This window comes from Ailuropoda melanoleuca, chromosome 9 (genome assembly GCF_002007445.2).
Source record: "Ailuropoda melanoleuca isolate Jingjing chromosome 9, ASM200744v2, whole genome shotgun sequence".
Lineage (NCBI taxonomy): Eukaryota > Metazoa > Chordata > Mammalia > Carnivora > Ursidae > Ailuropoda > Ailuropoda melanoleuca.
In genome coordinates, this window is record NC_048226.1 from 102934078 (window position 1) to 102946241 (window position 12164).

The 12164-nt window shown below is 68.1% G+C and overlaps 2 protein-coding genes across 7 annotated transcripts in view; one reads left to right on the forward strand and one right to left on the reverse strand.

Annotated features, from left to right (window-relative positions):
* Window positions 1-15: 15 nt before the first annotated feature.
* LOC100481103 lies at window positions 16-2771 on the forward strand. Of its 2 annotated transcripts, XM_011228550.3 has the most exons (7): window positions 16-1089; window positions 1187-1259; window positions 1479-1619; window positions 1694-1783; window positions 1873-1936; window positions 2013-2148; window positions 2223-2771. In XM_011228550.3, exons 1-7 carry the CDS (start codon window positions 262-264, stop codon window positions 2376-2378), a joined length of 1488 nt encoding a protein of 495 aa, XP_011226852.2. In that variant the 5' UTR covers window positions 16-261; the 3' UTR covers window positions 2379-2771. The 2 variants fall into 2 exon arrangements, with proteins under 2 accessions (XP_011226852.2, XP_034524652.1); XM_034668761.1 differs by having other exon boundaries at window positions 1187-1619.
* The window catches only part of OPLAH (5-oxoprolinase, ATP-hydrolysing), a 10165-nt gene continuing 376 nt past the window's right edge, over window positions 2376-12164 (reverse strand). The window contains exons 1-27 of one of the 5 annotated variants that reach the window (XM_002922073.4): window positions 11934-12134; window positions 11501-11724; window positions 11236-11427; window positions 10587-10686; window positions 10382-10505; window positions 10108-10303; window positions 9859-10024; window positions 9616-9754; window positions 9470-9537; window positions 9068-9333; window positions 8772-8884; window positions 8515-8685; window positions 8162-8299; window positions 7930-8068; window positions 7696-7808; window positions 7307-7458; window positions 6578-6738; window positions 6395-6496; window positions 6147-6321; window positions 4316-4500; window positions 4041-4187; window positions 3821-3955; window positions 3536-3685; window positions 3292-3449; window positions 3056-3216; window positions 2847-2944; window positions 2376-2589 (exon numbers count right to left, since the gene is read on the reverse strand). In XM_002922073.4, coding sequence (XP_002922119.2) covers window positions 2440-2589; window positions 2847-2944; window positions 3056-3216; window positions 3292-3449; window positions 3536-3685; window positions 3821-3955; window positions 4041-4187; window positions 4316-4500; window positions 6147-6321; window positions 6395-6496; window positions 6578-6738; window positions 7307-7458; window positions 7696-7808; window positions 7930-8068; window positions 8162-8299; window positions 8515-8685; window positions 8772-8884; window positions 9068-9333; window positions 9470-9537; window positions 9616-9754; window positions 9859-10024; window positions 10108-10303; window positions 10382-10505; window positions 10587-10686; window positions 11236-11427; window positions 11501-11671 — 3870 coding nt within the window. In that variant the 5' untranslated portion in view covers window positions 11672-11724; window positions 11934-12134 and the 3' untranslated portion in view covers window positions 2376-2439. Of the gene's footprint in view, window positions 2590-2846; window positions 2945-3055; window positions 3217-3291; window positions 3450-3535; window positions 3686-3820; window positions 3956-4040; window positions 4188-4315; window positions 4501-6146; window positions 6322-6394; window positions 6497-6577; window positions 6739-7306; window positions 7459-7695; window positions 7809-7929; window positions 8069-8161; window positions 8300-8514; window positions 8686-8771; window positions 8885-9067; window positions 9334-9469; window positions 9538-9615; window positions 9755-9858; window positions 10025-10107; window positions 10304-10381; window positions 10506-10586; window positions 10743-11235; window positions 11428-11500; window positions 11725-11933; window positions 12136-12164 lie in introns of those variants that run through there. The other 4 variants (XM_034668757.1, XM_034668758.1, XM_034668759.1 and 1 more) reach the window with 4 other exon arrangements.

Here is a 12164-nt window from a genome sequence, read left to right on the forward strand (position 1 = left end):
TCGCTTTCCCTTTTGTTCTCCCCAACGGCCGCCAAGACTCCGCGCGGGTGAGGAGAGCGCGGCTTCCCGGGCTCTCTGGTTTCCGCCCGCGCCCCCACTCTCCCGGAGCACAGCACCTTCCCGGCTCCGCGCACAGGCTGTGCCACGTAGCCTTGACCCGCGACTCCCCTGCAGCTCCCGCGGACGCACCGACGAATCGATTCGCACGCCGGAAGCGACTGAGTCGCCCGGGCGTCCCGAGGCCGAGAAGCCCCGCGCGCCATGCAATCCACTCCCGACTGGCCCCCAACGCCCGGTGCCCTACGGCCCTCTCCTTTTCTGCACCCTGTACTGCACGCCCTCCACCGCCTGGCCCGAGCCCTGCTCTTTCCGGCTTACTGGGCCCTGGACCAGCTGCTGGGCTGCTGGGCGCCGGTGGCGCGCCCGAGCTGCCGGAAAGCGCTGAGAGCAGCAGCGGGCGCCGTGGCGGCGCTGCTGCTGCTGCTCCTGGTCGGCCTGCCCCTGGCACTGCCGGGCCTGCTGCTCTGGCTGCCCCTGCAGGCTTGGCGCCGCCCCTTCTGCTACCGGCCGCCTCCGCAGTGCTGGGCGCCCCCAGCGCCCTGGCGCCCCCCAGCTGAGCCCGCGCGCTGCTTTGGCTTCCTCAGCGCCAACCTGTGCCTGCTCCCCGACGGGCTAGCGCGCTTCAACAACTTGCGGCACAGCCAGCGGCGGGCCGAGGCTGTGGGCGCCGTGCTGCTCGCCGGCCTGCGGCCGTCGCGATATGGGACTACGGGCTGCAGTTCGCCAGGGCCTGGGACGCCGGATGGGGTGCTGACGGCCGCGGTGCCGGCAGGTCTGGACTTCGTGTGCCTGCAGGAGGTGTTTGACCTGCGCGCGGCGCGCCGCCTTCTCGGCCACCTGGCGCCCAACCTGGGCCCGGTGCTGTACGACGTAGGCTCCTTCGGCCTGCAGCCCGGGCCTCACCTCAAGCTGCTCGGCAGCGGGCTGCTGCTGGTCTCGCGTTACCCGCTGCTGCGCGCCGCCTTCCGATCCTTCCCCCACGCACGTCGCGAGGACGCGCTGGCCTCCAAGGGACTGCTTTCCGCACAGGTACAGGCCCACCGGCGGCGGCGCTACCTGGCTGGGGAGAGGGCTGGGCGTGGGGCCAAACCGGCGAGAGTTGCTGGGGCCGTCCACGGTGTTGCAGGCGCTGGTGGGCTTCCTGGATGGGCGGCGCATCGTGGGCTTCCTGCACTGCACGCATTTGCATGCGCCGAGCGGTGAGCCTCGCGGACGGGATGGTCAGCACGTGGACGGGCAGTCTCGCCTCTCACCCTGGCACCGGCAGGTCCCAACCCTCGTCTGCATCTCCGCTTCCCCCACCGTTTGTTCACTGCCCGGAGCACCGCGAGCTGGGTGGAGCGCCCTGGAGGGCTCACAGATCGGGGCGGGGCGGCGGGTGCGCATCTGGGCTCAGACATCCTCCCCCACCCCCGCAGGGGACGGGCCCTTGCGCTGTAAGCAGCTGACGGTTCTACTGGACTGGATCGAGCAGTTTGAAGGCGAGAGCCGCCAGAGTGGCGAGGCCGTGGCCTTCAGCGTGCTTCTGGGTGACCTCAACTTCGACAACTGTTGTTTAGGTGAGGGGCAGGCTGCGAAGGGGCGGGGCTGGGCAGCCTGGCCCCGCCCACCGAGCGTTGACCTCTCCCCGCAGACCACGCGAAGGAGCAGGAGCACGAGCTCTTCAGCCAGTTCCGGGACCCCTGCCGTCTGGGCACTCGCCGGGAGCAGCCCTGGGCCCTGGGTACGGCGCCCGGGCGGGGAGCTGTCCTAGGGAGGGCTCCGGGGCCGCGGCTCCCCCCCCCCATGACCGCCCTCCTCGCCCTCCCCCAGGCACGATGCTGAGCACTTCCACCCTGCGCTGCTCGGTGGCCTGCTCCCCAGAGATGCTACGGAGGTGAGTGGCGACCGGGGGTCAGGCACCGCCCAGGACGGAGGGGAGCGCTGGCCGCGGTAACACCGCCCGTCCTCAGGGCCCTGGAGCAGGAGGAAGGGCGCCGCCGCTACCTGGCAGGCCCTCCCGGCGGAGGCCCCCGGGCTAAGCCCTGGCGGGGCCGGCGCGTAGACTACGTCATGTACCGGGGAGTGGCCGGAGGCCCGCTTAGCCCAGTAAGTGCCGGAATTCCGGGCGCTGGGCCGGCTGGAGCTGGGGCGACCCCTCAACCCCTGACTCCTGCCCCCAGGAGGTGGAGCAGGTGACCTTCAGCACCGCCCTGGCGGGGCTCACAGACCACCTGGCCGTGGGACTTCGGCTCCGAGTGTCCGCGCCCTGCCGGCACACGCACGCTGGCGACAGTTGCGAGGCCGGGTGGAAAGACGGACACGGACGCAGAGCGTGAGCCTGGCCCGTTGCCGCGGGGACAGGGCGACTTAAGAGCTGTTTATTGTGGGGGCCCTCCCTCACACCGCCTCCTGGGCTCTGCGGTACTCGTAGACGCTGCCGCGCTCAGGGAAGGCCGGGGACTGCTGGGGCGACCCCGGCAGCTGCGGGGCGGGGTCATCCGGGTCCCCGTAGCCCCCACCGCCTGGTGTGTGGAGGCAGAACACGTCCTGTGGAACAGAGGGCAGGCTCAGGGCGGGCATGCCCTCCCCGCACGCCGCCTCCCGCTGCGGTCCCATTCCCTCGCCCCCGGGGCAGCGCGTCCACGGGACCCACTGTACCGCGGGGGCCCACTGCGCGCCCTCTTCCCTTCAGAAACCAAATTAAACTCCGTGTCTGGTCATCTTTGCAACTCTGCTCACCCTCTGTGGAATGCCGATCAATAGGGGGCGGGCAGAAATGAAAGAGGATAGAGCTCGACCCTTACCCCGGGGTACACGGGCACCGACGTCTTCCCCCCCAGATTCACCGTCCGGCCGTCCTTGCGGATCAAAAGGTTTAGGCCACGGGCGCCGGGCTCGCCCCCTGCGGGAAGACACTAGGTCGGGGGAGCCCAGGAGGCCGGGATGGGAGAGGCGGAGGAGGTTGGTGGGGAGACCGGAGGACCCCCGGCCGCAGGGGATCGCGGCTGCTCACCGTGGAGGCCGTAGGGCCGGAAGGCGCGGCGCTCGGTCAGCACAGACAGCAGCGCCTCCTCGCGGAAGAGCAACTCGCGGACGACGCCGTCGCCGCCCCGGAAGCGGCCGAGGCCCCCGGACCCCAGCCTCAGCTCGAAGCGGCGCACGATGACCGGGTACCTGCGCGGGCCAGGGGCTCAGCGCCGCCCGCCCGGGCTCCCGGGCCCCCGGGCCCCCCCGGCCCTCGCCGCTCACCTGCTCTCCAGGATCTCGGGGTCGGTGATGCGGGTGTTGGTCATGTGGCTGTGCACGCCGCTGCGCCCGTGCCAGCCGGGGCCCGCGCCCGCGCCGCCCGCCACCGTCTCGTAGTATCCCATGTGGGCATTGCCCAGGGTCACATTGTTCATGCAGCCCTGCCAGGGGCAAGCGGCATTGGCGCTGGGCTGGAGGGACACCCCCCACCCCAACATGGAAGAGCATGCCCACCCACCCGCCGCACCTGTGAGGCGGCACAGGCCCCGAAGGCCCCTAGGATGACATCCACCACGCGCTGTGACGTCAGCACGTTGCCACCCACCACAGCCGCTTCAGGGGATGGGTCCAGGATGGAGCCCCTAGGAATCACGACACGCACCGGAGCCAGGCAGCCCTGTGGGGGAGGGGCCGGCTCTCAGGGCAGCTGGGGAATACACGTGCCCCTACCACCAGCACCCCAGGACCAGTCCGTGGTCAGGCTGACTGGCCCCCAGGATCATTCAGGGTGACACGGTCCGCCCCCGTGCACCTGGTTGAGCGGGATGTCTCGGCCCACCAGACAGCGCAGGCAGTAGATGAGGGCGGACAGCGTGATGGCCCGTGGTGCGTTGAGGTTGCCAAACACCTCAGGCCCGGTGCCGCTGAAGTCAAATACTGCGCTGCCCTGCCCACGGGAGGGAGGGGGGAGAGGTCAGCAGCAGCCAGGCGGCCACACCTCGATGCCCTCAGCCCTGCCGCTGCAGCCTGACCTGACTCAGGTTGATCTGCACGCGGAGTCGGATGGGGGAACCGTCGTCCATGTGGTCCTCTGCCGACACCTCCAGGGGCAGGCCTCGGGCCTGCCGGGAGGTTCCAAAGGCCCTCAGCATGTCCCGCACGGCCAGCTCAGCGTTTGCCTGGCAGACAGCATGTTCACCCGGCAGCCATGCCGCCGTCCAGGTGGGGCGGGTGCTCCCCACCTCCCCACCCAGCTTCCTGGGGGCAGGCACAGAGCTGCCCCCCTGCTCCTGCCCCCTCGGCCCACCTGAATATGGCCCATATAGGCCTGCACCACATCCAGGCCATACTGCCCAATGAGCTCTCCCACCAGCTGGATGCCCTTCTGGTTGGCTGCCACCTGTGCACGGAGGTCCGACAGATTGTCGTGCAGGTTCCGAGTACCGCTACAGCCAGGAATCTTGCCTGGAGCCCGCAGGGCCTCAGTTACCGCTGGATGGAGGAGGTCACCATTGAACCACCTCGGGCCCCTGGGGCTGCCTGGTGCCCTGTTCCCCACCGACTTCACCTCTGCTGGGCACCGTGTGGGGCACCCCATGTTGGCCCTTCACTGGCTCCCCCACAACCCTGCTGACTCCCCCAGCACCCCAAAAACCCCCAGCCTCCTCCCACCTGCTCAACCTTCTCCTTCGCACACTCCAGCCCCCCAGGGCACCCTAGACTAGGACAGACAGCTTTGCCTGTGACCTCACAGGAGCTGGGAGGTTCCCCGGGGCAGGCGGGGGGGTCCTTCCCTCAGCAAACTCTGCTCCCACCAGTGAATTCCTCCTGCCCCACCTCCCCACCTCCTGCCCCACTCCCTCCTGCCCCTTCTGGGCTTCCCTCCCCTCTCACACCACGTCCCTTGACCCTCCCCCAATCACACTGCCCCCAGGGCCCTCTCTCAACTGCTGTGAAAGGCCATCAGCTGGCTCTCTGTGCCTCCTACCCCGCCCCCAAACAAATCTGAACTAGGCCTCTACACCCTGGCAAGCCCCAGAAAGCCTCTCTCCCTAGTCTGGGTCACAGTACTCTCTCAGGCTCCCTGGCCACCGCGTCCTCTGTCACACGCCTGCACATGTCCCTCCCATGATCCCTGCCCCTTGACCTCTGCTCTGTCCATCCTCACCAAGGGAGCAGCCAGGCCTGGGTCACTCTGTTTGTGTCTTCAGCACCCACAGCAGCCTGCGGCTCTGTTACCCCACCCTCCATCCTGCCCACGCTACCTACCCTCACTCTGGGATGCCCCCTGGGCTCCCAGGCCCCCCCAAAGCCTCACACCAGCTCTGAATCTTCCACTGCCCGTCCCCTGGACCACACTGCATCTTTGGCCCCAACTTCCCTGCAGCTGCTTTGTGCCCGCTCGGTGCCAGAGCCTCCCTCCATCCTCTAGCCATCCAAACTTGACTCCTCACCCCCGCCCCCAAATCCCATCAAAGGCTAACCTTGATCTCCAAGACAGCAGTCCCTACCCCCACTTCTGCTGCCCAGCTCGGGGGTCAGCATCACGCAGGGCAACCACAGCCACCCCCCACCCCACTCAGCCTGGCCTCTGGGCCACCCTCCAACCCCCCATTCACTCAGCACGTAGGCTGAAGGCTTTCATGGTGTGTAGGCAGACCGGTGCAGGCCCACTGAAGCCCTTCGTGGCCACCGCACTACCCAATGACTCAGACCCAGGCCCAAGAAAGTTCTCTAAGAGCCTGCGTCCCTGGCCCCCATCCTCACCGCTTCTCTGCAGCCCCCAGACCCAGTGCAAACACAATGCAGACCGTCACCACCACGAGCAGCTGCCTATCTTGCAACGGCTCCTCTCCCTGCCCCGTGCCATGGGTGTCCTGGCCAGTTCCCCACCCCCAAAATCACTGAGGCCTTCCTGGGCCCAGGTAGAGTTTGCCTCAGCTCCTCTGGTCATCTCTGAGAGATGATCTGCAATGACTGTGGGGTCGCCGGCTGGCTCCCCCAGGCTCAAGGCGGGCCCAGGCCAGTAGGCTGTGTCCCAGTGCCCCCCTGGCCTTGCTGTAAGGAGCAGCCATGTGTGCCAGCCCACTGAATCCTCCTCCCTTCCTCGCCATCGCCCCGACCCCACCCCCACTCACCCTCCTCCTGGAAGACTCCCCCCTGGACGAGTTTGAAAGACAGAAAGACAGCGCCCTCCTGCTGCAGCGTGGTGGAGTGGGGGGGCATGGAGCCTGGTGTGATGCCCCCGATGTCTGCATGATGCCCGCGGCTAGCCACATAGAACACAGGCCGAGTCTGACCTGGCCAAAACACCTGGCGGTGGAGAGCAACTGTCAGCTGGGCCAGCCACCCTTGCCCCCCAGAGACAGCGGGAAGAGGCCCTCACCGGTGTGATGACAGTCAGGTCTGGCAGGTGGCTGCCCCCAGCGCTGGGGTGGTTGCTCAGCAGCACGTCGCCAGGGCGCAGGTCAGCCCCCAACTGCTGGATCTGAAGCCAGGAGACGGTCCCGAGTTGGAAGGGCGGAGGTGAGGAGCGGGGTAGGAGAAGCAGACAGGGGACCCGCCAAACCTGGAACTGCACGGTCTCCTGCATGGCGCCCAGGTGCACAGGGATGTGGGGGGCGTTGGACACCAGCCCCCCGTCCGGCCCAAAGAGGGCGCAGGAGAAGTCCAGACGCTCCTTGATGTTGGTAGAGATGGCTGTGCGCTGCAGGATGCGGCCCATCTGCTCTGGGGGCACAGAGTGACCAGGCACCCGCTGGCCCCACCCCACCCACAGCACAGCCCTAGACTACGAAGAGGCGGGACCCGCTGCCTTCAAGGCCCCAAGGGCGGTGGTGGCTCACCTGCACACAGTGAGGCTGGAGCCAGGCCAGGCCTTGGCTGGGGGAGGGGCACCCCCTTCCTCTCCATCCCCGCCTGGAGCCTCACCAAGGACCTGGGACCCCACACCGAGCCTCCAGCTTGCCCAGCACAGTAAGAAGCTGGCACTGAGGCACAGGACTCAGCGCCCCCAGCACGTACCCGGCCCGACCCTGCACAGACAGGTTCGCTGTGCCGAGCCTGCTTCCTGCCCACAGATCCCATGGCTGCTGGTGGGAGTTAGGTACACGCACTGCCCAAGGCCCGCTGGTGCAGGGGGGCTGGCCATCCCAGCACCAGGACCACGCTGTGCACCCTTCCCCTGGGTCATACTCCGCCTTTCTCCGCACAGCCCTGCCTCCAGCCACAGGGCCTGTGCCTCTGCCTGCCTGGTATGCACGCCCCCCCCCACCCCGCAGGGGGCAGGGCCGCTCACCAGCAATGCTCATAAAGCGGTGTGAGAAGATGGACAGGTGGATGGGGTCAAGCTGGGCGCCCACCGTGCTTGGGGCCTCCGCCCCCACAGAGATGCGGATGTCCCCCGTCTCAGTCACCTCGGCCTGGCAGCCCGGCTCCACCAGGATGGTGCTGAGGGTAGGGGCGTAAGAGGCTGCAGGCGCCAAGCCAGAGCCCGCATCCCAAATAGGGACCCCACATCCCCAGGCTGGGGGACACACCAACCATAATGGGACCCCAGAGTCCTTCATATTCCCGTAGCCTTGGGCCAGAGAACCCTCCGCCAGGACCCCTGAGATCACCCGTGCCCTGGCAGCTGTGGCCCCTGCCCTCACTCCCATGGCCACCCCCAGCCAGGCCTCAGCCCACCTGTTGCTGTCAATGATGAGGCAGGGCCCCTGAAGCTTGTGCCCGTAGCCCAGCTCTCCCAACAGGTATACGGGGGTTTCCTGGTACCCCCCCTCAAAGTAGCACTGGGTCATCTGAGGAGGGTGTGAGAGGGGTCAGGTTCCTAGGCCCAGCTCCCTCCCTGGGTCTCCCCATCCACACCTGTCCCCATGTCCCTGCGGCTGTGGGTGGGCGGGCAGAGCCAGAGCCACCCACCTTGTCTACCCGGGGAGGCCCAGTCTGAGCTCTGGGGACATCTTCAAGGCGAAGGCCACTGCGGCCAGTGCCCCTCACACGCACGTCGTCTACCACCACTGGCCGCTCGGGGATGACGAAGCCAAACTCCCTCATGTACCTGTGTGTCCACCGGCCCCGAGGGAACTCTCAGGGCAAGGTGGCCGGGCTGGCAGGCCCCCACCAGCGCTCCCAGGACACAGAGTTCACGTACCTCTCCACAAAGGCTGCCCCAAAGTCTCCGGCCCGGGGCGAGCGGGCAGTGGCCGGGTGCAGGTGGGCAGACACCATCAGCGCACAGTCGGTGCCCTGGTAGCGTAGATGCAGGAAGCTCTCGGTGCTGATATGGGACCTGCGGCAGTGGGGCAGGAGGGGCACTCACACGGGGCCCCCGAGAGGACTCCTGTCCTTCCTCCCCGGGCATGCAGGGGTCCAGCCCTCCTTAACCACCGCCCACGGGGGCCCCAGCACTATCTGGGAAATCAGGCGGTAAATCCAACTAGGTGGTGGCTGGGCTGCTGCAAGCCCTCTGCGTGGCCAAGCCCACCCCAGCCCCTTGAGCTGCACCTGGGAAAGCCCTGGGCCCGCAGGGCGTCCACACACTGCTCCTCCAGGCGGCTCAGCCTCTGGTCCAGCTGCGCAAAGGTCTCAGGCGCATAAGGCAAGGAGCATGGCTCCTGCGCCTCGTGCACCACGTCTGCCAGGGCCAGCCCCAGTGCCGACAGCAGCCCACTGTGCCTGTGGGACAGGGGCCTCGGCAATGTGGGGGTGCCTCCCGAAGCCAGCCCCCCAGCCTAGCACACGGGGGCCACTCCCACACATACCTGTGAATGTGCACAGTGTCCATGCCCAGGGCCCGGGCGATGGCACAAGCATGCTGCCCACCAGCTCCCCCAAAGCAAGCCAGCACGTGGGCTGAGGGATCATGGCCTCGTGCCTGGGAAGCCAGAAGAGGGGGCAGTGGGCATTCCCCACCCTGTCTGGCCCCCGACCGCCCCCCCGCGACCGCTCCCCCCCCCCNCCCCCCCCCCCGCTGTTGGGTTGCCTGAGTGGGAGGCGTGGGAGTGGGGAGCAGGGCTGGAGGGCAGGGCAGGCAAAGGAGAGGGCAGGTCAGGCGTACCTGCGTGAGCGCACGGATGGGCCGGCACATGGCCTCGTTGGCCACACGCACGAACCCCATGGCTACCTCCTCCAGGCTCAGCGGGGAGGCCGGGCAAGGCCCGTTAGTCAGGAAGCTGTTGACCTCAGTAGCCACAGCCTCCAGGGCCTTTCGGGAGGCTTCAGGGGACAGTGGCTGGTCCTCTCCCGGCCCAAAAATGCAGGGGAAGGAGGCAGGCAGTAGGCGTCCCAGAACCAGATTAGCATCCGTCACTGTCACGGGACCCCCTGGGAGGCGTGCACGGTGTGGGGGTTGGGGGCTGGAGATGGGGTCCAGTACTGGGCAGCAGGAGCAGGGCCGAAGGGGTGGGGTGGGCCTGGGCAGCATGGGAAGGGGCCTGGTGGGGCAGATCCCAGCTCTTACCTTTGCGGTAGCAGGCAGGGCCAGGATGGGCTCCTGCAGACTCAGGCCCCACCACAAAGAGGCCGGACCTGGGAGAGGGAGGACTGGACTTAGAGGTGCGTTGGGAGGCAGGGCTAGGGGGCCCCAGCCCAGGTGCAGGGGCTGACCTAAAGAAGAGGCGGGAGCCCCCACCAGCTGCCACTGTGTTGATGTCCAGCTGGGGGGCCTGGAGGGTGACACCAGCTGTGCTGGCCTCAAAGACATGCTCAAACTCCCCAGCATAGCGGCTCACATCGGTGGATGTGCCTGGTGGGGGAAAGGGGTATGAGGAGTCAACTCACGGACCTGGATGCCCGGCATCGTCTGGTCCTGCGGGCGAGACTCCTGACCCCACCCTTCAGCCTTCATACCTCCCATGTCAAAGCCGATGACGGGCTGGCCGCCCTCCACCCGGTAGGTGGTGGCTGCATAGCCCACCACACCCCCAGCAGGTCCAGACAGCACAGCGCGGGAGCCGCTGAAGGAGTCCATGGGTGCCAGGCCACCATCAGAGCGCATGAACAGCACCTGCACGTCCTGGGGGCGAGCAGCTGGACAGTGAGGGGCTGGGCGGGCACACGGTGGGGGTGGCTGGGAGAAGGCAGGCGCAGGCGCCTCACCTTGAGCTGGCCCTGGAAGCCACGGCGGAAGCCCTCCACGTAACGCTGTATGGTGGGTGTCAGGTAGGCGTCGGCACAGGCCGTGTGCCCCCGGGGCACGATGCGAACCATGGGCATGGCCTCCGAGGACAGGGACACGTGTGTGAAGCCCAGCTCCTGGGCCAGCGCGCCCACCTGCTGCTCGTGCTGGGCCCACCTGTAACAATGACCCAGTGGTCCTCCTGCCCACAGCCTCCCGCCCACCACCCGGAGCCCCTGGCCAGCCCGCACTCACGCGTAGGAGTGCATGAGCACCACGGCCAGGCTGCGGATGCCTCGGGACAGGAGCCCCTCCAGCTTCCCTCGCAGACCCCCGAGGTCCACGGGCTGTTGCACCTCCAGCAGGTCCCCTGTGCGGCCTGCCAGGAAGCCCGTTACCACCCGCTCAAAGGCCCATGAGGGCCTGCTGCCCCCACACCCCGACACCCGAGGCACCGCACCTTTGACAGGTGTCCCTGCGCCCGGCTCCCCGCGATACAGCACCACGCGCTCGTCCACCTCCAGCACCTCTTCATACAGTACCTCAGGCATGGGCACAGCCTGGGGGCAGGCAGAGGCTCAGAGAAGGCCCAGGCCTGAGGGTCCTCGCTGGGGTCCTGCGTGGGCGGGGCAGTGCAGGCGAGGGGATGTGTCCCAACAGGCCAGGGAGCAGGCCCAGGAGACCTAGTCAGACAGGGCGGGCCCCAGCAAGGCCCACCCAGGGGGCGGCTCTCTGCCCCAAGCACCTGAGTGCAGCCAACTGCCCCACCCCCACAAGGGCAGCTCCCTCTAGGAATGCAGCAGGGGCTGTGGGGGAGGGTTGGGAGGGAGCGCTCCTACCCTTAGCCCTGATCAGTTTGTCTTGGGTCGCTCCACACCCGGAATCCAGGACAGGGCATGGGGGCAGGCAGGAACAGGACTACCTGTGACACTCTGAGGGCTTGGGGGACACCCTGCCTGCTGGGGGTGCTGGAACCTCCCTTCTGCCTATCAGCTGGTGGCCTTGGGTCGGCACGGACCCTTCGAGGACTGTCCTCCCTGAGGGGCCATGGCGTCCCTGGGAAACCAGGAGCGGATGGACCCAGCACCAGCTGGGGTGGGTGAGCTCACCAGATCGAAGAGGTCCTCCCGGGCCTGAGTGCCCACGTGCAGCAGGTCTCGGAAGCCACGTGTCACCAGCAGTGCCACCCGCTCCCCCCGCCGCTCCAGCAACGCGTTGGTGGCCACCGTGGTGCCCATGCGGATGCTGGCAATGCGACTGGTGTCCAGCGGCCGGTCCCGGGGCAACGGCATGCCCCCCTCCTGGGAAGCACATGGTTAGTGTCGCGCCTCTGGTCCCAGGGCCCACCCCAGCCCGCCGCCCTGCCCTGGCCACCTGCTCCAGGATGCGGCGGATGCCCTCGGTCGGCGCGTCCGCGTAGTTGGCAGGGTCCTCGGAGAGCAGCTTCAAGACCCTCACGTGCCCCCCGGGGCACTGGGCAAAGACATCCGTGAAGGTACCTCCGCGGTCCACGGCAAAATGGAAACGCCCCTCGGGGCCGCCCATGATGAGGGGCCTGGCGTCCAGCAGCGACTCTTCCGCCGGCAGTCCTGGCAGAACTGAACAGAGACTGCGGATCAGGCCCCAGGCCTGGGGTCATCCACGGGTTGACAGTCGGGGCAGAGCCGGGGTGGGGAGACGATGGGGGGGTTCCGGTCCAGAAGGGGCCCCGGGCAGAGCGGGAGCTGCAGACCCAGCTCCGACGGCTGCCTGAGGGGCAGCCAGAGCGGGGTAGGTGGGGAAGCCAAGACCTAATGCCCCTCATTACCCGGTTCCCAGTGCCCCGGGCTGCGGCCCAAAGCCCCGGGCCCGGAACAGGTCTTTCGGAGGTGGACGCGCCACGGAAGCCCACGGACTGGTGGGTCTGGGCTCTTTTAGCAGGAAGAGGCCCGGGGGAGCCGGGGCGGGCGAGGGAGCCCCACTCCCAGCTGCTCGACCTTCGGGCCCAGGCCCTGTGGGTCGCGGGACGGGGCGGGGCCTGCGCAGACGGCGGGGCGGG